The sequence below is a fragment of the Dreissena polymorpha genome, chromosome 1, assembly GCF_020536995.1.
Source record: "Dreissena polymorpha isolate Duluth1 chromosome 1, UMN_Dpol_1.0, whole genome shotgun sequence".
Classification (NCBI taxonomy): domain Eukaryota; kingdom Metazoa; phylum Mollusca; class Bivalvia; order Myida; family Dreissenidae; genus Dreissena; species Dreissena polymorpha.
In genome coordinates this window covers 60,978,919-61,003,609 of record NC_068355.1, presented here as the reverse complement: position 1 = coordinate 61,003,609, position 24,691 = coordinate 60,978,919, and the positions used below count along the sequence as shown (strand labels likewise).

General features: G+C 33.6%; 1 protein-coding gene across 1 annotated transcript in view; it reads left to right on the top strand.

The window, feature by feature from the left end:
- LOC127831365 (uncharacterized) overlaps positions 1 to 1,677 on the top strand; it is a 40,505-nt gene extending 38,828 nt beyond the window's left edge. Inside the window, exon 6 of the mRNA XM_052356337.1 lies at positions 612 to 1,677. Within this exon, the coding sequence (XP_052212297.1) occupies positions 612 to 724 (113 nt within the window). The 3' untranslated portion in view covers positions 725 to 1,677. The remainder of the gene's footprint in view (positions 1 to 611) is intronic.
- Positions 1,678 to 24,691: the final 23,014 nt, after the last annotated feature.

The following is a 24,691-nucleotide window of genomic DNA, read 5'->3' as shown; positions in this document are numbered from 1 at the left end:
TATCGTGTTCATAATACATGTTTTCATCGTGTATCGTCAAAAAGAATAAACAATAGAAATGTGACAGAATACATCCATATAACATAATCAAGTTTAAATAACACACACATCATCTATAAAATAAAATACCCGAAAGTGATTATCCGCAATCGCTCTTCCGAATAAGGAACTAACTTATTACTCAATTCCTTATTCAGACGCTATACTTTCGGATACTTACATTCGGATCATTCTCGCATAAAGCAGCTTTATTTTCGTTATTATTGGCTATGTTTAATATAAGATTTTTTATTTATATCTCTGATACAGTTCTTTAAGTTTTATCTGACCCTTACCTTTGGCCAATAATAAACGATATCTCATTACTAAGCATGTTTTAGATATCTCATTCCGTTTTCATACGTAAGCGGTTACGAAGGGATATGATTAAGGATGTAAAGAGATTTCAACACGTCACCATAAAATCAAGACTGCACCGGAAGCAGCGTTGAAGGTGCCTCTAGTCGACTGGAAACTTTCATCGAGATGCATCAACATTTTATTTTATTTAACACTCAAACACCTGCGCGAATACTAGCTGAAATAGTGTTTTTTTCGTATATTTGTTTCAGTGCGAATACACGTTTTGTCTTCATGCAGACCAACGGTACATCCGGCGACCTTCAACCTCGTCACACGATTATTGGCTGTGGGATCTACAAAACGGCGATGGCCTCGATGGTAAACAGTCCCTCGCTGATCTTAGCGTAACAGTTGCGCTCTGTTTTCTTACCGAATGCCAATATTTCGGACAGCGTTGTCGCCAGTTCGACGTCACAAACGTCAATATAAAGGCGATAATGCACCGGAAGCAGCGGCCAGGTGCCTTTATTAGTCTGGAAAGTTTCATCGAGATGCCTACGTATTTTGTTTTTCCATTAAAAAACAAATGCGTATACAAGCTCTTATTGAGTGTTTATATATTAAAATTCATTTTCTATCTCCGAAAACGCGTCTTCCCGATCTTGGATGCCAGCGGTACATCCGGCGACCTTCAATAATGGCACACAATAAAAGATCGTGGGACGCGACAAAATGGCGCTGGTATCGGTTGTTACCAGTCCTATTTTTCCGAGTCAGTGCAGCTGGTTACTTTGTCATTGTTCACCCGCGAAAAAAGAACTGGTCATCATTACACATAAAAACTAGGTAGAAATGTTGTACAATACATATGTGCGATACCCAACCTATATTTACAATGATTTTAATTGATTTATTTGTCTCTTTTTTTTCCTTTTTATTCAGAAAATGGCAGTTCCTTATTCAATTTGAATAAGGAATAAGGAACTAGATCCTTATTCCTTATTGAAATCGAATAAGGAACTGGGTTAAAATTAAATAAAACTAAGAAGAAATTCACAGCAGTTAAAGTTTTGGATACACAACGTGAAAAACAATGATTGCCATTGATATATTGGTCTCTTTGGTTCATTTTCATTTATTGTTTTTAGTAAGAAATCGCCAGTTCATTATTCGATTTAAATAAGGAATAAGGAGCCAGTTCCTTATTCATTATTCAAACCGAATAAGGAACTGGATTCTCATTAAATAAAACTTAGCAGCAATGTATTGCAATAATTTTTTTTTACGTGTACCATCATTTCATTGACATGTAGTATTGTTTGGTTAATTTTAATTTATGTTTGAGTAAGACAATGCCATTTCCTTATTATCGTCTTAATAATATTTGTTGTCAGCGTATTTCGTAAAATAAAATAAACAAAGAAATGTGACACAATATATCTATATAACATAATCAAGCTTAAATAACACACACATCTAAAAAATAAAATATCCGAAAGTGATTGTCCGAAATACAGGCTCCGGAATAAGGAACTAACTTATTTCTAATTCCTTATTCAGAGTCCATAATTTCGGATACTTTAATCGCATCATTCTAGCATCTGGACCTTACCTTTGGCCAAGACTATCCGATAGATGAGTATCAGACATGTTTTCATCATGTTGAAATCGAATAAGGAACTGGGTAATAATTAAATAAAACTTAGTAGAAATGTACTTCAATAACTATTTTGTTATACCCAACCTACATTAACAGTGGTTTTCATGATTTATTGATCTCAGTGATTCATTTTCACTTATTTTTTATTAAGAAATCGCCAGTTCCTTATTCGATTTGAATACAGAATAAGGAATCAGTTCCTTATTCCTTATTCAAATCGAATAAGGAACAAGAATAAAATTAAATAAAAATAGTAGACATGTACTACAATACATATTTATGATGCCCAATCTACATTTATAATGAATTTCATTGATGTACTGGTCTCTTTGGTTCACTTTAATTTATCTTTTTGGCAAGAAAATGGCAGTTCCTTATTCGATTTGAATAAGGAATAAGGAACCAGTTCCTTTTTCCTTATTGAAATCGAATAAGGAACTGGGTTATAATTATAAAAAAATAAATAGAAATGTACCTCAATAAATATTTGTTATACCCAACCTATATTTACAGTGATTTTCATTGACTTATTGATCTCTTTAATTCCTATTTATGTTTTTGTTAGTAAGAAAATGCCGTTCCTTATTCGATTTTGATTTGTTATTTATAGTAAGTACATTCCAGTTCCTTATTCGATTTCAATAAGGAATAAGTTCCTTATTCCTTATTCAAACTGAATAAGGAACTGGTTTATCATTACTTAAAACTTAGTAGAAATGTATTGCAATGCGTATTTTAAATATCCAACCTATGTATACACATGTATATAATGATATTCATTTTTATGTTGAACAATTTTGATCATTTTCATAGATGTCTAAGTAAGAAAATGCCGTTCCTTATTCGATTTTGAATTATTATTTATAGTAAGTACATTCCAGTTCCTTATTCGATTTCAATAAGGAATAAGGAACCAGTTCCTTATTCCTTATTCAAACTGAATACGGAACTGGTTTATCATTACTTAAAACTTAGTAGAAATGTATTGCAATGCGTATTTTAAATATCCAACCTATGTATACACATGTATATAATGATATTCATTTATATGTTGAACACTTTTGATCATTTTCAGTGATGTTTAAGTAAGAAAATGCCGTTCCTTATTCGATTTTGATTTATTATTTATAGTAAGTACATTCCAGTTCCTTATTCGATTTCAATAAGGAATAAGGAACCAGTTCCTTATTCCTTATTCAAACTGAATAAGGAACTGGTTTATCATTACTTAAAACTTAGTAGAAATGTATTGCAATGCGTATTTTAAATATCCAACCTATGTATACACATGTATATAATGATATTCATTTTTATGTTGAACAATTTTGATCATTTTCATAGATGTTTAAGTAAGAAAATGCCGTTCCTTATTCGATTTTGAATTATTATTTATAGTAAGTACATTCCAGTTCCTTATTCGATTTCAATAAGGAATAAGGAACCAGTTCCTTATTCCTTATTCAAACTGAATAAGGAACTGGTTTATCATTACTTAAAACTTAGTAGAAATGTATTGCAATGCGTATTTTAAATATCCAACCTATGTATACACATGTATATAATGATATTCATTTATATGTTGAACAATTTTGATCATTTTCATTGATGTTTAAGTAAGAAAATGCCGTTCCTTATTCGATTTTGATTTATTATTTATAGTAAGTACATTCCAATTCCTTATTCGATTTCAACAAGGAATAAGGAACCAGTTCCTTATTCCTTATTCAAACTGAATAAGGAACTGGTTTATCATTACTTAAAACTTAGTAGAAATTTATTGCAATGCGAATTTTAAATATCCAACCTATGTATACACATGTATATAATGATATTCATTTATATGTTGAACAATTTTGATCATTTTCATAGATGTTTAAGTAAGAAAATGCCGTTCCTTATTCGATTTTGATTTATTATTTATAGTAAGTACATTCCAGTTCCTTATTCGATTTCAATAAGGAATAAGGAACCAGTTCCTTATTCCTTATTCAAACTGAATAAGGAACTGGTTTATCATTACTTAAAACTTAGTAGAAATGTATTGCAATGCGTATTTTAAATATCCAACCTATGTATACACATGTATATAATGATATTCATTTTTATGTTGAACAATTTTGATCATTTTCATTGATGTTTAAGTAAGAAAATGCCGTTCCTTATTCGATTTTGATTTATTATTTATAGTAAGTACATTCCAGTTCCTTATTCGATTTCAATAAGGAATAAGGAATCAGTTCCTTATTCCTTATTCAAACTGAATAAGGAACTGGTTTATCATTACTTAAAACTTAGTAGAAATGTATTGCAATGCGTATTTTAAATATCCAACCTATGTATACACATGTATATAATGATATTCATTTATATGTTGAACAATTTTGATCATTTTCATTGATGTTTAAGTAAGAAAATGCCGTTCCTTATTCGATTTTGATTTATTTTTTATAGTAAGTACATTCCAGTTCCTTATTCGATTTCAATAAGGAATAAGGAACCAGTTCCTTATTCCTTATTCAAACTGAATAAGGAACTGGTTTATCATTACTTAAAACTTAGTAGAAATGTATTACAATGCGTATTTTAAATATCCAACCTATGTATACACATGTATATAATGATATTTATTTATATGTTGAACAATTTTTATCATTTTCATTGATGTTTAAGTAAGAAAATGCCGTTCCTTATTCGATTTTGAATTATTATTTATAGTAAGTACATTCCAGTTCCTTATTCGATTTCAATAAGGAATAAGGAACCAGTTCCTTATTCCTTATTCAAACTGAATAAGGAACTGGTTTATCATTACTTAAAACTTAGTAGAAATGTATTGCAATGCGTATTTTAAATATCCAACCTATGTATACACATGTATATAATGATATTCATTTATATGTTGAACACTTTTGATCATTTTCATTGATGTTTAAGTAAGAAAATGCCGTTCCTTATTCGATTTTGATTTATTATTTATAGTAAGTACATTCCAGTTCCTTATTCGATTTCAATAAGGAATAAGGAACCAGTTCCTTATTCCTTATTCAAACTGAATAAGGAACTGGTTTATCATTACTTAAAACTTAGTAGAAATGTATTGCAATGCGTATTTTAAATATCCAACCTATGTATACACATGTATATAATGATGTTCATTTATATGTTGAACAATTTTGATCATTTTCATTGATGTTAAAGTAAAAAAATGCAGGTTCCTTATTCGGCTTGAATACGGAATAAGGAACTGGTTCCCGTTTCCTTATTCGGCCGCGAAAAAGGAAATTGAGTTTAAATGAAAACAAAAATTAGGAAATGTACTAGATTGCATTTTTATATCACATAAATGTTAAATAAGTATACAGGCTTAAGGTTTGGTTGATTTGAAGTTAGAATTCGAAGTAGATAATGCCGGCTCGGGTTATTCAAAAAATCCTATTAAAACGCTGAGAAGAAACATGAATATGAATCGTTATACACAAATTAAATGTATTCTTGTTATTTAGCTTTGATTTAATTGAGAATTGTTTGCATTATTTTTCTTAGAAAAGTTTAGTCAAATATGTTAAGCGTGAATAAGGAATAAGGAACCGTTATTTATTCCTTATTCGAATAAGGAATCGTGAATAAGGAATAAGGAACTGTTCCTTATTCCTTATTCGAATAAGGAATAAGGAACTAGGAAAAAGGAACCAACTTACTCTCCATCAGCTTTATTCATATTTTGTGTTTATGTTGGTTTGTATTGTGCTGTATTGTGCTGTTTTGTACTGTTTGGGCAATCGGTCACTTGCCTTAAATAAAGGACCAACTAATTGTTTTTAATGAAAATTCAATACTGCTCCAGCAGCTGGAGTTACACTTCTTTATATTGTAATGATTATACATCCATTTCTACTAAAGGATAATCAGTCGTAGAGCATTGTCTTGTAAATCATTGTATGTTAGATAAATTTTCCAATTTTGAAGTTGTAAAAGTATCTACACTTGTTAACAACAGAGGAACTTTAGGTGAAACTGTACCTACAGCTATGCCAGATTATTCATTATTAAAATGGAGTTGTCTTATTCAATGTGATTTGATGAACATCAATGAAAGCGATGTACCTATTTCTTAGTATACTAAATTTGATGTTAAAAATGTGCCTGATGATTTTATGTTAAATCAAAACACTTTAAATGACTTTGCTATATCTAAACTTGAAAGTAGTTTTAGAAACCAAACTGATATAGATGATGTATATAGTGATTGGTGTACTATCATTTCTAAATCTATATATGAGAATTTACATTTTAAAGTAGTAAAGTCTGGACCTCATAATAAGAAACGACGCCCAGGCAAAACTTGGTGGTCTGAACATTTGACTGAATTATGGAATCATTCTTGTACTGCTGAAGCGTCTTGGTTGTCATGTATTAATAAAAATCATAAAACGGCTTTAAAATCTGAATATGTAAGTGTCCGTCAACGTTTTGATAGAGAGGTGCAGAGAGCTAAACGGTTTTACTGGTATTCAATGCAGGATCAACTTTTGGAGGAGTGTGGCGTCGATCCAACCAAATTTTGGAAGTCCATTGTAAAAATTGGAGTAAATTGCTCTAAGAGTAATTTTATCCCAATGGAGGTTATACTGGAGGATGGCTCCATTTCTACGGAAGTTGATGTTGTGTTGGCAAGATGGAAAACATACTTTAGCTCACTGTTTTTATCCGTCTTACATACTGACATACAGTTTTGTTGATACGACTGAGTCCACAAATATCTCTTTTAATGATCATATTTCTATCATGGAGGTTCATAAAGAATTGGCCAATGACAAAAATGGTAAATCGTGTGGTATTGATAATATTTCTGTCAAAGTACTTACCAATAATTCGGCTTTGTCATTTTTACATGTGTTGCTTAATATTTGCTTCGATAATGGTATCGTTCTTACTTTATGGAGTAAATTTGTTATATGCCCTTTACCTACATCTTCTACTTTAGATAAACGGGATCCTTTATCATATAGAGGGATATCACTTGCACCGGCAATGTATAAACTTTATTGTAATATCTGAATAATCGACTTAGTCTTTGGACGGAATCAAATGTCAAGTTGCCTTATGAGCAAAATGGATTTAGGAAAGGTTGTAGTACCATAGATCATATTCTGTCACTTAATACTATAATTAATGCAAGAAAGAAAAATTTATTGTCAACATAATGTGCATTTATCGATTTTACGAAGGCTTACGATACTATTAATAGATCTATCCTTTGGAAAACATTGTACGATATTGGTGAATGTGGCAAGATATTATCTGCTGTTACATCTTAATACTGATCTGTTATGTCATGTATTAGAGTTAATTCTTTTAACACAGAGTGGTTTGACGTCAAGTGTGGTTTACGTCAAGGGTGTATATTATCGCCCCTGCTTTTTAATTTTTTTCATCAATGATTTAACTGTAAACCTTAAACCCGTTGGCTTACGTATTCATCTTGATAACAAAAAGCTATGTATCTTGTTATACGCTGATGACATTATTATTCTAGGTGACATTGCTTTTTTTATAATCAATATAAGACATACACAATGTATAAATTTATAGGATCATAAAACAAAGTGAAACCATGTAGCAGCAATAATGTTCAAACATGTTATACATGAACAAGATATGCTAATATCTACTTTTTGACCTTGTGATTTCCTTTTGATTAAAAAAGGGTTAATATGTGTTTGTTCCTTTTGGTTTTTTGTAAAAACAACAGCAACAAAAAAAACAACTTTGCTGATGAGCTACAACTATTGTTAAATGCTTTAAATGATTGGTGTTCTTTGAATGATATGACTGTAAATCCGTCCAAGAGTAATATTATTCACTTTCGCCCAAATGCTTTTCAACGTACGAATATAGTTTTTAAATGTGGTGAAAATGTATTACAAATAGTAGATAGATATACGTACCTACGTTTCATTTTGCATGAGCATCTTGATTATGATATTACCGTAAAAGTTGTTGCTCAGATTGCCAGTCGTGGTTTGGGTCTCGTAATCGCAAAATGTAAAAGCTTGGGTGGCGTTCCATACAATTTTTTTTTCCAAATTATACGATTATGTCGTTTGGCCTGTAATCAACAATAGCGCTCCTTTCTGGAGCGCTCATACTTATTCATGAATTAATGCAGTGCAAAACAGGACGCAACGCTTTTTTCTAGAAGACGCAAAATATACACCAAATGATGGCATATCGGACGATATGGGTTGGATTCCACCGCAAGTACGACAGTGGAAATCTGTCACGCTTAATTAGTCACGTTTATCATATATGAACGCAACGAGGGTCAATAAGCGAATAGCACTCTGTGTAGCATCTAAGTCTGATCGTTTATGTAAAAATTGGGATTTTGTTGTAAAACAGTTTCTAGATGTTTATAACTTGTATGTATAGTATAATATGTATAGCAGTATTTGCAACCAATATCGTCATCTTTTGTCGATGAAGTCATAAATATTGTTAAAAATAAGTACATATCCGAGTGGAATGACATAATAAATACTTACACTGGTCCTTCAAGAAGAGGAATTAGTAAATTGCGTCTGTATAAATGTGTTAAATCTGAATATGTTTCTGAACAATACTGTAAATTAATTATGCCACCTAGACATAGATCTGCGTTTTGTAAGTTCCGGTGTGGGATAGCTCCCATAAGAATGGAAACCGGCAGGTATGAAGGTTTACCAATTCAGGAAAGAAATTGTCCATTTTGTAATAATGTTGAAGATGAGTACCATGAGTTGTTCCATTGTCCAGTGTACTGTGATATCAGAGAAACTTTGTTTAATCGTGCCTCCGAGACAAATGTGTTGTTCTTTACACTTAATGATGTTGACAAATGTATTTCAATTCTAATATCATACGAGCCTCTCCCAAAACCTGCTATCTCATGCTACATAGTATTTTTAATTGGTAATTATATTTAAATTTTTGTATATAATGTGATAATTCTTTTAGAGTTTTCCCCATTTTTAAGGCGTCTGAAGCAACTTTGCTGATCCGGTTCACGATGATCTGATCAATATGATATATGATTTCTTATATCCATTTTTATGCTCCCCAAAATTTTATTTTTGGGGGAGCATATAGTCGCCGCTTCGTCTGTCCGTCCGTTTGTCCGTCCATGTGTCCGTCCTTGCACAATTTTTGTCCGGGCTATTTTTCAGCAACTAATGACCGGAATTCAATGAAACTTTATGGGAAGCTTCACTACCAAGAGGAGATGTGCATATTATCAGCGGGTTCTAGTCAGATGATTTTTCACAGAGTTATGGCCCTTTGAAATTTTTCATTAACTGTACATATAGTGCAATTCTTGTCCGGGCTATTTCTCAGCAACTAATGACCGGATTTCAATGAAACTTTATGGGAAGCTTCACTACCAAGAGGAGATGTGCATATTATCAGCGGGTTCTGGTCGAATGATTTTTCACAGAATTCTGACCCTTTGAAATTTTCCATTAACTGTACATATAGTGCAATTCTTGTTAGGGCTATTTCTCAGCAACTAATGACCGGAATTCAATGAAACTTTATGGGAAGCTTCACTACCAAAAGGAGATGTGCATATTATCAACGGGTTCTGGTCGGTTGATTTTTCACAGAGTTATGGCCCTTTGAAATTTTCCTTTAACTGTACATGTAGTGCAATTCTTGTCCGGGCTATTTCTCAGCAACTAATGACCGGATTTCAATGAAACTTTATGGGAAGCTTCACTACCAAGAGGAGATGTGCATATTATCAGCGGGTTCTGGTCGAATGATTTTTCACAGAATTCTGACCCTTTGAAATTTTCCATTAACTGTACATAAAGTGCAATTCTTGTTCGGGCTATTTCTCAGCAATTAATGACCGGAATTCAATGAAACTTTTTGGGAAGCTTCACTACCAAAAGGAAATGTGCATATTCTCAGCGGGTTCTGGTCGGATGATTTTTCACAGAACTATGGCCCTTTGAAATTTTCCATTAACAGTACATATAGTGAATTCTTGTCCGGGCTATTTCTCAGCAACTAATGAACGGAATTCAATGAAACTTTATGGGAAGCTTCACTACCAAGAGGAGATGTGCATATTATCAGCGGGTTCTGGTCGGATAATTATTTAAAGAGTTATGACCCTTTGAAATTTTCCCTTAATTGTACATATAGTGCAATTCTCGTCCTGGCAAGTTCTCAGCAACTAATGACCTGAATTCAATGAAACTTTATGGAAAGCTTCACTACCAAGAGGAGATGTGCATATTATCAGCGAGTTATACGCAAACTCTAAATTAAATGTAAGCGATCTCGTAATTAACGAAGCATTAGAGCACAACGGGTACTCCAGTAATCACAAAACTCTTCACCGCGTAAATGCTCAACAAATCGTATTTATTTACAGAAATGGTTTACGTTGACAGCATGCAGCAGGTTACCATATATTTCAAGTTAAATAAAAAGAAGACTGAATTGTGTTCGGAGAATATAGACTGATCGCTTTAAACATGTGACCACTTATTTAAGATTACCAATAGTTGATGTGAGACTTTTTATTATAATGGTGTTTGTATCATATAACCGTTTTGAAAGATTCATGGGAAATAGAAATTTTTTACCAACATAACCATTATCGGACTGTAGATATAACAGTTATGAACACATTCAAATTGCATCCATAATTTAACTGTTTTTAAAGGTTGAACACGTCAAGCTATGTGTTATTTGAATGGAGAACTTAGAGCAAGGTCTTGCGATGTTTACCGGAACGACATTAGATAGGGTTATTGTAAGTGGTTGGGTACGGTGTGTGGCGGAGTCGAGACGCATGCGTTCTTCTTCTGTCATTTCATTATATGTTGGGGTTGGGATAAGAGTGGCGTTTGTGGAAGAGAACGATGTCGATTGTGGTACTTGATGTTGTGCGACATTGAAAACGACCCTGGTAAGAAACTATAGAAAATTTAGTGTTACAGTTTTTCTCGACGTGTTGGTTCATTTTCTGAAGAAGAGCGTGTTCCAACAAGAACCCTCTGTTGTATGCCTAAAAGCATCGCCAAGTATGAAACACGAAGTTAAACGAAAAAAATACATTAAAGCAGGGCATTTAACTATGCCGCGAAGTGATTTGAGAAACGTAATAATTATGAATCGTGTTAAATAAAATCAAAATGTTGAATGCCAGTGATTGTCGCATCAGGACCAATGTTATGAACAAATGTCAGAAAAGTAAATTGATTTTAAAAGTGCATGATGCAAGATGTGATATAGACCAGAACGTTGTATTTGGTCGACATTTGTAATTTCCTGTAAGGGTGACAATGGGAAAATATATCTTACACACGACATGCGGTTTATACACCGTGGCAGACAGATGAAAACAACATTGAGAAGGAAAGTTGAAGAAACACATATAACCGAAAGATACAGATGCTGTGTATGTTATTAACACGAATAAAGCTTTAAATAAAAACGACTAAACGACTCTCATCTTTATTTCATTTAAAAATGCATTGTTCCATTACGTTTGAAGTTAGTTGCAAGTGAATTATATTGATATTTCCCATGAGCGATGATTTAACCTAAAAAAATAATGGAATTCAATAAACAAAAATGTAAAGCCACATAAAGACTCAAAATCAACGAATATTTCGTAAAAAAAGGTAGCACATAAAAACATTAGTGTTCCTTATAGCAATAGACAAAATTCCAACGCTAGAAATTTAGAAACATAGATTTCACCAGAAGCAAAATGCTCGTTTTTATTTTTGTGTGTGACAATATATTCCATGTGAAATTCCCGCGACCATATCCGAACATTTACAGGCAAACGCGATTTCGGTATTAGGTACCACATCTAGCGTTGAAATTGTTGCTTACTTTATTTTACGAAATATTTTCCGAAAACCGGATGATGTGAGAGGAAATACAGGGCATTATGAGTTGCTAAAATATTTTAGGTACAGTATTTTTCCATTTAACCTATCTAGAAATTCGGAAAAGTATTATTAGATTTAACGCATTTACCGAACCAAAATACATTGCTCCTTTATTATAATATAACACAATTAATAAAGTCCTTGAGCTTAGCAATACAATTCGGCTTCGGGATCCAGTTTCCGTCGATGCATGTCGTGATAATGGCTCCTGTCACTTCGATATATTCAGGGTTGCAGGTGACCTGTTTGCGTGACTCGTTGTTGTTCATGTTGCCTAGCAAGCGTCCGTTTGTGACGTTAAGACTTGGGCATTCTATTGTAATAGGATACAAGTCTTAAACAACATGTACATTACACGCGCCTGTCGTCAATTAAAACGTTGCTTTTAAGATACAATTATATATGAAATAGAAAGGATATTGTAAATGGGCTAATTACATAATTGTAACTTTAAAAACATTCTTCACACATTTATTCATCAACTTATATACCGATGGAACAGTTGTTGTATTAAGCTCGTATTTTAGTATAATGTTTGTTCTTGACTGATTTGCTGAAACATTGCCAACATCTACCTACCGGGGTTAATATTTTGCATTCGGTCCAAGTCGCATGCGATATATTGCTCAGGGCATGTCGTATTTGCCAATGTCGAGCACGCGAGTCTCATTTGGACGAACTTAACAAAAAGCAACATAAGAGTCAGAGTAGTAGGGTAGGTTAACTCTCCAAAATATAAACTGAACGAGGTTTAGCAATGAATGACAGTTTTAACATTTTTTTTAGTCCCACATGGGATGCATATGGGCTGCATTATGGATCTCTCATAATTACCTATGGTTTACCCGATGCACTTAGTGAAAACTAACAAGTATAATAATCAAAATAACAATTTCTATGATTCTCAAATATATGTTGCAGCAACGTTTGAGTCACATGGCGGTTCAAGCCTCTAGTGGAGACGGCACTTGGCCAGGATTTAGACATCCGTCAGCCGCTGTGAGTCATGGAATTAATTTTTCACGACTTCTAAACTGTTCATGTGCATTCTTGATTTTCATAGTTTGCTACATGACAGGTGCATACACAAGTAAACAAAATAATATACATTTCATGTGACACATGTCATTATGAACTGCTTTATTTTGCATCGTCCGTTTTCGTTTTGTAGAGATTTTGTTATCTAGCCTGAGTGAATGCTTTTGTTAAAGTCTGATGTAGTACTCGTATATGCAATCATAATACTTGATTTATTCGATGCAAGTTTTGTTTTGTAGAAAATTACAATATTTCAAATTGAAAATACTGGCCATGCTTGCATTGAGACGTATCATTAAGTAGGCGCAAGCCTTTCATACTGTACATAATTGTTTTATCTGTCTGGTAGCTTTTAAATATTGTTCTTATTTATTGACTACTATGTATTATTGTACCGAGAAATATGTTAAATTAAACAGTAATTACTTTCATTCCATGTTTAATAGTTTTACATTCATTTTGTGTTTGGAAATTGTTGTCATTGTTTTATGTCTTTTTCGTTATTGACGACATTGTTCGGCCTTTGAATATTAGGGTAATATTTATAGATTCGAATATGCCTTTGTCCCGGCGCGTATGTTTTATCTTATATATATCTACCGTAATTACTCTAGTTTTCGGACTCTCTTAGTTTTCAGACACCCCCTTTTAGGCCAAAATATTTATTTTTCGTGACTCTAAATTTTCGGATATGCGCGTTTTCGTCTATCACTAATGACAAATTTTCGGACAGTATATTTTACAGCGCTTTTTACCAGATTTCGCCACTGATTTCGCTTATCTTGTGACACTTCGATCATGGATCTTTAAAAACGGATAAAGATAATAAAACCTGGGAGAGGCATGCCTAAGGGCAATGGACTATAAACTTTGCGTAATTGGGTAAATAACCGTGTGCTACCGGTAGAAAACAATCGCATCAACCAACTGCATTTTAAGGGATATATTCCTATTAAGGAAGCGGTATGTTTAATGTTTTTATTTTTGTGTTCTGTATCATTTCAGGCAAGAGTTAGCAAAACTGTGAAGTTGTATTTATATCAATGTAGAAAAACTATTGTGTATTGATGTATTGCTTTTATTTGCATATGATTAAAATTGTAGACATTTAAATGTTGTCTCTAAATTTTCGGACACCTGTAAATTTTGACTATTTTCCGTATCTAAATTTTTGGACACGAACAAAAAACATTTTGTAAGTGTACAAAACTTTAGGGTATTTACGGTAATTTGTTTCAGACCCACACATACCGAATTCTATCAAAATAAGATTCAGACAGACGGACAACGCGGCGACTAGATCCCCCTTTCGGGGATCATAACAATGTCCAGACTTATCATGTCACTGTGATTACGGATTGATCGGTATAAACAATGTATCACACACGGCTGAGTGTGCAATTTCCGTGATATCAGCCCAAATAACAATCTTGGTAGCTATAATATTACTCAACCTGACAGCTTAATTTAGTGTGTGTTTATACGAACATGAATCAACAAGCATTTAATAATTTAAAACTAAACATTGATTTGTATTGATCTAATAGTATTTTACAAAAGATCCTTCACATGCTACATCCTACTTCTGAGGAAAAGTTGTCCTCATCAACATATTTACAATAACCAGCAACTTTTGTTGTGTCAAGAATGGTCAAACCATTTTTTGAGAAGAGTTCACAAAGCGGATACTGACGTCTGTATAACAATGCCGCACACTAAGGTCGCAATGCGCACATTTTCACACATTTGGAAATGGTGATGTACGTTCCAACATACATGGCATCACTCATAATATCTGTAGGCCAATGTCGAACTTTGAACGTCTTAAATGGCGTTTTTTTCCTCTGTTTGACGTCACATGACGCTACCAACAATGATATGAATGCTTGTTTAAGATCTCTTAAACGCACCATACTGATAGACTTGAATATATCCACGTTTTACATATTCAGGCTTTAACAAGGGTCTCTCATACAAAACGGGATTTGTATTCAGTGAACAGCAATAGACGTTTGTCCCAATGTCAATCATATTTCAATAAGCCAACAATGGTCCTGAACAGTATTGCATTCAAACGAGAATGTACGATTTGTTCATGACTAGAAACTGTGAAAGGTGTGTTGTTTGCAGGAAATAGTTGTAAAACAATAACTGGGGAGGAGTTTAACAGTGCTTGAAAATACCATGATCCGTCCTTATTGGCGGATTGTTATGCACCATATCACTCTGAATTATTTATTACGCTTTTCAATATTTATGTATTGCTTGCTGTGATCATATAACTGTGTACTGTGTAAGCAGTAATTACACTTAAGATCATAGCGTTATGCCCATATGTGTTTCTTCAGTTAGCGTTCGAAAAGGATTGGGACCGCATGCATCATTTAATTGCATGATCGAAGTAAAAGGAATTTGGCAGCCGACATCAATTAACGGCATTTGATCACAAACATAATTTAATTCCTTGAGCAAAGTAAATGGCATTGGATCGCATACATCACTTACTGGTTTGAATAATGTTACCGGGTCGCTTACATCAGTGACAAGATTCAGCGATGTCAATTGACTAGCGATCGCTTGTCTCACTTGTCTCTCTGACCGGATCAATTGTCTCACCTGTCTCGATGACAGGATTAAGCTATGTCGCTTGACTAGCGATCGCTTGTCTCACTTGTCTCACTGACAGGATTGAGCAATATCAATCGACGAGAGATCGCGTGTCTCGCTCGTGTCACTGACAGGATTATGCGATGTCAACTGAATAGCGATCGCTTGTCTCACTTGTGTAACTGACGGGATATAGCGCTGTCAGTTGACTAGCGATCGCTTGTCCCACTTGTCTCACCGACTCGATTTAGCGATGTCGCTTAACTAGCGATAGCTTGTCTCACTGACAGGATTGAGCAATGTCGCTTAACAATCGATCGCTTGTCTTACTTTTCTCACTGACATGATTGAGCGATTTTGCTTGACTAGCGATCGCTTGTCTCACTGACAGGATTGAGCGATGTCGTTTGACTAGCGATCGCTTGTCTCACGTGTCTCACTGATGTCTAATATCAATTTACCTGTACATGTATTGATTGAATTCCCGGGTTTTATTCGTTAACAAAAATATGTTCTTCGCAATGAGTTGACGAACACGCTTGAAATGAGTAAGCTTGAAACCAAGATTATCAATACAACTTTTTATATGTACATACATGTTTGACATGTCTGTGATGTACATGTACTATGTTCAAATTTTACTCTATCTATCTATCTATCTATCTATCCATCTCTGTCTGTCTGTCTGTCTGTCTGTCTGTCTGTCTGTCTGTCTGTCTGTCTGTCTGTCTGTCTTGTCTGTCTGTCTGTCTGTCTGTCTGTCTGTCTGTCTGTCTGTCTGTCTGTCTGTCTGTCGGTCTGTCTGTCTGTCTGTCTGTCTGTCTGTCTGTCTGTCTGTCTGTCTGTCTGTCTGTCTGTCTGTCTGTCTGTCTGTCTGTCTGTCTGTCTGTCCTGTCTGTCTGTCTGTCTGTCTGTCTGTCCTGTCTGTCTGTCTGTCTGTCTGTCTGTCTGTCTGTCTGTCTGTCTGTCTGTCTGTCGTCTGTCTGTCTGTCTGTCTGTCTGTCTGTCTGTCTGTCTGTCTGTCTGTCTGTCTGTCTGTCTGTCTGTCTGTCTGTCTGTCTGTCTGTCTGTCTGTCTGTCTGTCTGTCTGTCTGTCTGTCTGTCTGTCTGTCTGTCTGTCCTGTCGTCTGTCTATATAATGACAATGACAAACAATATTAAAGGATATGCCCTTATTAAGCAAACCAAATAATTATTAACAAGGACACCTTTTCCATTAAAAAGATTCATGACCAAATGTACACATAGCTAAAACTAAACATATTTCAAAGAAGGGCGAACTTATAATGAAGAAATGTATCTGGCAAAAAGACTGATTATGCCAAATCTTGAGTTTAACTTCCCCGAAAAAATCACAAACACAATAAGCTAATATTTCTCCAAGCTTATCTGATTAATTCTTAATTAAAAATATAAAAAACTATCGAACGTATAAACATTTTTTGCTCGTAATATTCGATAGTAATGATTTTCCCAGTGTATATACCTATATCCTCAGGGCAAAATCCAATTAACCTTTCCCTCACAAACTGTACAACTTACGCGTCAGTCTAGACAAATTATCCTCACACGAGGTAATACAGTATTATTACTGTGCACATCGTCAAACGAGGTCACAAAGACCCGCATATGAATTGCGCTGTGGAGTAGCAACCATTTGTTCTACTCGAACCCGCTATTGAGGCTATCATTAAAATAAAAACTTTTTTTTATGCTGCATCCCGACCTTACCTACCCCTTCAAATACGAATCATCTAGCATTTAAGGAACGTTAAAACAAGTAAAGGGTCGGATAGACGACGTTTGCGGTTCTGACCAAAACAACCAACACTTGTACTTGATATGCTTATAGTTGTAGCAACGAAGTCGATGAATGACTTTTTCATTCACCAGCTTTATTGACAGTGGAGCGATGGTAACGAATGTCAGTCACACTTTTACGGAAAAAACAACACAGTCATTGGTGTATGAAATAGATGATTTAAATACATATATCAAACGAGATAAGCAGATCAAACTGATGTATATGGGCATATAGGAGAAGCCCTATAAGTGATGATGCATATGGTGTTCCCGCTTTGGTAGTACTCAATACGGAGTACAATATCAATTATCTAGACATCATTGGTACCAATCTCACACGTTATCTTCTCTCATATCAATGAGCTTAACTATTAAAGAAATTTAGAGCGGAAGTAAGCTCTACATAGGTATGGTAGTTTCAACGAAAAAAACATTCGTAAAACTACTGCCGTACGAAACAATGATCATATCCGTTTTGTTCGTAAGTTTACAAAGGATGCAGCCGCTGTTACTGAGCCGTCTAATAAGGCGTCGAGTCCAGTAGGCGTGTATGCGCCCATTGACACCAGGCAACTTAAACAAGTAATTGATCGCAAAGTTTTGTACAACAACCTATCAACAATAACGATAATGATATGTTCTGTAACAATTGAACATGGGCAAAGACCCTCTAAAGCGGAAGAACGCGAAGAACTCACAGACGCGTTTTAGATCAGTGTTTTTTTGTAATACTAATAGATAATCTTGGGCTACATCATAAGGCTCATTGAAGACATCCATTTAAGGAGCTTTATATGTCGCTTGTAATCTAACATAATATTCGCAAATATGTCTAGGAAATGTTTGACATCGGCGCTATCCAGCCATTGATACAAGCAAAAATAACTGGTTTCTATAGTCCAGGCTGTTGTGCTACTTGTCAGTCTGATGTTTGCTGATTGACACCTTTTAACTGCATACTTATACTCGAAGAAAAACAAAATTCATGATTTGTACCAAAGGCAACCACGATTTTGATTATAAAATCAGTTTTATACATTTTAGTTGTCTTACAAGTTTATAATATAGTTCATTTATATGTGTTTTTGCTTGTTATTTGCTGAATATAACCTCTTTAACTTAAATGCTAAACATATTTGAACACTGGTCGCATAATTTGTGTTATGCTTAATTTATTTTGTTTTCAAAATGTTCAATAACTGAAGTTTATGATGCCTTAATTATCATTAAGAAGTAAGGCGTCAACATTCATGTAAATAAAATATTACAAACAAAACACATGAAATGTTCTGACCACCACATTTGTCTGCTAAAACCATTTTTTTAGATAAAAATAGCAATTAAATCTACGTAACTGACGCACATACGGCCTTTAGTACTAGCATGTGTTCAAAATAACGAGAAGTTTGAAAGAAAGACTAAAAAATAATATCTGTCTTCCAATATCCAGACATGCGTTTGAGATAACAATAAAGACATTATATATTACAAGGGCTCCTTTACAACACACATTATACAAATTATGCATGGCTTAGCCTCATAATGGAACTTACAAAACGCAGATCTATGTCTAGGTGGCATATTAATTTACAGTATTGTTCAGAAACATATTCAGATTTAACACATTTATACAGACGCAATTTACTAATTCCTCTTCTTGAAGGACCAGTGTAAGTATTTATTATGTCATTCCACTCGGATATGTACTTATTTTTAACAATATTTATGACTTCATCGACAAAAGATGACGATATTGGTTGCAAATACTGCTATACATATTATACTATACATACAAGTTATAAACATCTAGAAACTGTTTTACAAAAAATCCCAATTTTTACATAAACGATCAGACTTAGATGCTACACAGAGTGCTATTCGCTTATTGACCCTCGTTGCGTTCATATATGATAAACGTGACTAATTAAGCGTGACAGATTTCCACTGTCGTACTTGCGGTGGAATCCAACCCATATCGTCCGATATGCCATCATTTGGTGTATATTTTGCGTCTTCTAGAAAAAAGCGTTGCGTCCTGTTTTGCACTGCATTAATTCATGAATAAGTATGAGCGCTCCAGAAAGGAGCGCTATTGTTGATTACAGGCCAAACGACATAATCGTATAATTTGGAAAAAAAAAATTGTATGGAACGCCACCCAAGCTTTTACATTTTGCGATTACGAGACCCAAACCACGACTGGCAATCTGAGCAACAACTTTTACGGTAATATCATAATCAAGATGCTCATGCAAAATGAAACGTAGGTACGTATATCTATCTACTATTTGTAATACATTTTCACCACATTTAAAAACTATATTCGTACGTTGAAAAGCATTTGGGCGAAAGTGAATAATATTACTCTTGGACGGATTTACAGTCATATCATTCAAAGAACACCAATCATTTAAAGCATTTAACAATAGTTGTAGCTCATCAGCAAAGTTGTTTTTTTTTGTTGCTGTTGTTTTTACAAAAAACCAAAAGGAACAAACACATATTAACCCTTTTTTAATCAAAAGGAAATCACAAGGTCAAAAAGTAGATATTAGCATATCTTGTTCATGTATAACATGTTTGAACATTATTGCTGCTACATGGTTTCACTTTGTTTTATGATCCTATAAATTTATACATTGTGTATGTCTTATATTGATTATAAAAAAAGCAATGTCACCTAGAATAATAATGTCATCAGCGTATAACAAGATACATAGCTTTTTGTTATCAAGATGAATACGTAAGCCAACGGGTTTAAGGTTTACAGTTAAATCATTGATGAAAAAAATTAAAAAGCAGGGGCGATAATATACACCCTTGACGTAAACCACACTTGACGTCAAACCACTCTGTGTTAAAAGAATTAACTCTAATACATGACATAACAGATCAGTATTAAGATGTAACAGCAGATAATATCTTGCCACATTCACCAATATCGTACAATGTTTTCCAAAGGATAGATCTATTAATAGTATCGTAAGCCTTCGTAAAATCGATAAATGCACATTATGTTGACAATAAATTTTTCTTTCTTGCATTAATTATAGTATTAAGTGACAGAATATGATCTATGGTACTACAACCTTTCCTTAATCCATTTTGCTCATAAGGCAACTTGACATTTGATTCCGTCCAAAGACTAAGTCGATTATTCAGATATTACAATAAAGTTTATACATTGCCGGTGCAAGTGATATCCCTCTATATGATAAAGGATCCCGTTTATCTAAAGTAGAAGATGTAGGTAAAGGGCATATAACAAATTTACTCCATAAAGTAAGAACGATACCATTATCGAAGCAAATATTAAGCAACACATGTAAAAATGACAAAGCCGAATTATTGGTAAGTACTTTGACAGAAATATTATCAATACCACACGATTTACCATTTTTGTCATTGGCCAATTCTTTATGAACCTCCATGATAGAAATATGATCATTAAAAGAGATATTTGTGGACTCAGTCGTATCAACAAAACTGTATGTCAGTATGTACGACGGATAAAAACAGTGAGCTAAAGTATGTTTTCCATCTTGCCAACACAACATCAACTTCCGTAGAAATGGAGCCATCCTCCAGTATAACCTCCATTGGGATAAAATTACTCTTAGAGCAATTTACTCCAATTTTTACAATGGACTTCCAAAATTTGGTTGGATCGACGCCACACTCCTCCAAAAGTTGATCCTGCATTGAATACCAGTAAAACCGTTTAGCTCTCTGCACCTCTCTATCAAAACGTTGACGGACACTTACATATTCAGATTTTAAAGCAACAACTTTTACGGTAATATCATAATCAAGATGCTCATGCAAAATGAAACGTAGGTACGTATATCTATCTACTATTTGTAATACATTTTCACCACATTTAAAAACTATATTCGTACGTTGAAAAGCATTTGGGCGAAAGTGAATAATATTACTCTTGGACGGATTTACAGTCATATCATTCAAAGAACACCAATCATTTAAAGCATTTAACAATAGTTGTAGCTCATCAGCAAAGTTGTTTTTTTTTGTTGCTGTTGTTTTTACAAAAAACCAAAAGGAACAAACACATATTAACCCTTTTTTAATCAAAAGGAAATCACAAGGTCAAAAAGTAGATATTAGCATATCTTGTTCATGTATAACATGTTTGAACATTATTGCTGCTACATGGTTTCACTTTGTTTTATGATCCTATAAATTTATACATTGTGTATGTCTTATATTGATTATAAAAAAAGCAATGTCACCTAGAATAATAATGTCATCAGCGTATAACAAGATACATAGCTTTTTGTTATCAAGATGAATACGTAAGCCAACGGGTTTAAGGTTTACAGTTAAATCATTGATGAAAAAAATTAAAAAGCAGGGGCGATAATATACACCCTTGACGTAAACCACACTTGACGTCAAACCACTCTGTGTTAAAAGAATTAACTCTAATACATGACATAACAGATCAGTATTAAGATGTAACAGCAGATAATATCTTGCCACATTCACCAATATCGTACAATGTTTTCCAAAGGATAGATCTATTAATAGTATCGTAAGCCTTCGTAAAATCGATAAATGCACATTATGTTGACAATAAATTTTTCTTTCTTGCATTAATTATAGTATTAAGTGACAGAATATGATCTATGGTACTACAACCTTATTATTGCCCTTTGAAATTTTCCATTAACTGTACATATAGTGCAATTCTTGTCCTGGCTATTTCTCAGCAACTAATGACTTGAATTCAATTAAACTTTATGGGAAGCTTCATTACCAAAAGAATATGCGCATATTGTCAGCGGGTTCTGGTCGGATGATTTTTCACAGAGTTGTGGCTCTTTGAAATGTTCCATTAACTGTACATATAGTGCAATTCTTGTCCGGGCTATTTTTCAGCAACTAATGACTAGAATTCAACGAAACTTAATGGAAAGCTTCACTACTAAGAGGAGATGTGCATATTATCAGCGGGTTCTGGTCGGATGATTTTTCACAGAGTTATGGCCCTTTGAAATTTTCCATTAACTGTGCATAAAGTGCAATTCTTGCCCGGGCTATTTCTCAGCAACTTATGACCGAAATTCAATGAAACTTTATGGTAAGCTTCACTACATCAGCGGGTTCTGGTCGGATGATTTTACACAGAGTTATGGCTCTTTGAAATTTTCCATTAACTGTACATATAGTGCAATTCTTGTCCGAGCTATTTCTCAGCAACTAATGACCCGAATTCAGTGAAACTTTATGGGAAGCTTCACTACCAAGAGGAGATGTGCATATTATCAGCGGGTTTTGGTCGGATGATTTTTCACAGAGTTATGACCCTTGAAAATTTTCATTAAACGTACATATAGTGCAATTCTTGTCGGGGATATTTATCAGCAACTAATGACCGGAATTCAATGAAACTTTATGGGAAGCTTCACCACCAAGAGGAGATGTACATATTATCAGCGGGTTCTGGTCGGATGATTTTCACAGAGTTATGACCCTTTGAAATTTTCTATAAAACAATTATTGTCCCCCAACTACTGTACCCTCAAGACGTTTCCTTTTATCTGAATATATAGTGCAATATTGTGACAAAAAAACTTTGGGGAGCATCACACGTCTCCGACGGTTTCTTGTTGAACTTATGCGCGATAGTGCTTTTTTTCGTTCCTTCAGCATCTTACTACTGTTTTAAGGCAGTTCTTAATTAAATTGATAAGCACATTTTTCCTCAGTTTTAACTTTCTATTTTATTTATTTGTGCAAAATTGTTGAATTGATAAAAGTCGTAATGTATGTTATTTGTATATATTAAGCAGAATTTTTAACTGCGATAGTCTCCTATAATTCGAATATGGAATGGCAATATAAATTTAACATTTTGTAATTATTTGTATTGTTATCACCATGTTTGTATATTGATGAGACTGAAATAAAGATATGCTACTATATAATTCAATAAGTGAAGAAACATGTAATTATCCATCAGTCTACATTAAACTTTTAAAGGCACACACCTTGAAATGAAATACGTGTTTATCAATACATATAGATGCAATTTAAAAGTTTGAAAATTGTCATTAAATCTATAGCCTAGTTAACAAGTAATTTATTATTATTATTTATTTTAGAAAGTAGGAGTTCTTTACGTATACGAATATTTCGATAAACGCGATTACTTTTAAGTTTTAAAGCGCAAAATATACGGATTTATACCTTGTTAACACCAGATATATTCTAATTGGCATAGATAAAATTAAATATATAGCCTTGTTAGCAAGTAATTTATTATTTTTCAAACGGTACCGCTTTTAAAACCGGAAGTAGGATTTCTAGACGTATACGTCCATTTCGACAAATACGATTTTTTTAAGTTTTAAAGCGCAAAAAAAACGGATTTCTACCTTGTAAACACACTATATATATATTCTAATTGGCATATATAAAACATGTTTATTGTTTATACTTAAATTTACTATGCCATGTTGTTCATTTCAAGGTGTGTGGCTTTAACTGTTTCATTATGAGGCTAAGCCATGCATAATTTGTATAATGTGTGTTGTAAAGGAGCCCTTGTAATATATAATGTCTTTATTGTTATCTCAAACGCATGTCTGGATATTGGAAGACAGATATTATTTTTTAGTCTTTCTTTCAAACTTCTCGTTATTTTGAACACATGCTAGTACTAAAGGCCGTATGTGCGTCAGTTACGTAGATTTAATTGCTATTTTTATCTAAAAAAATGGTTTTAGCAGACAAATGTGGTGGTCAGAACATTTCATGTGTTTTGTTTGTAATATTTTATTTACATGAATGTTGACGCCTTACTTCTTAATGATAATTAAGGCATCATAAACTTCAGTTATTGAACATTTTGAAAACAAAATAAATTAAGCATAACACAAATTATGCGACCAGTGTTCAAATATGTTTAGCATTTAAGTTAAAGAGGTTATATTCAGCAAATAACAAGCAAAAACACATATAAATGAACTATATTATAAACTTGTAAGACAACTAAAATGTATAAAACTGATTTTATAATCAAAATCGTGGTTGCCTTTGGTACAAATCATGAATTTTGTTTTTCTTCGAGTATAAGTATGCAGTTAAAAGGTGTCAATCAGCAAACATCAGACTGACAAGTAGCACAACAGCCTGGACTATAGAAACCAGTTATTTTTGCTTGTATCAATGGCTGGATAGCGCCGATGTCAAACATTTCCTAGACATATTTGCGAATATTATGTTAGATTACAAGCGACATATAAAGCTCCTTAAATGGATG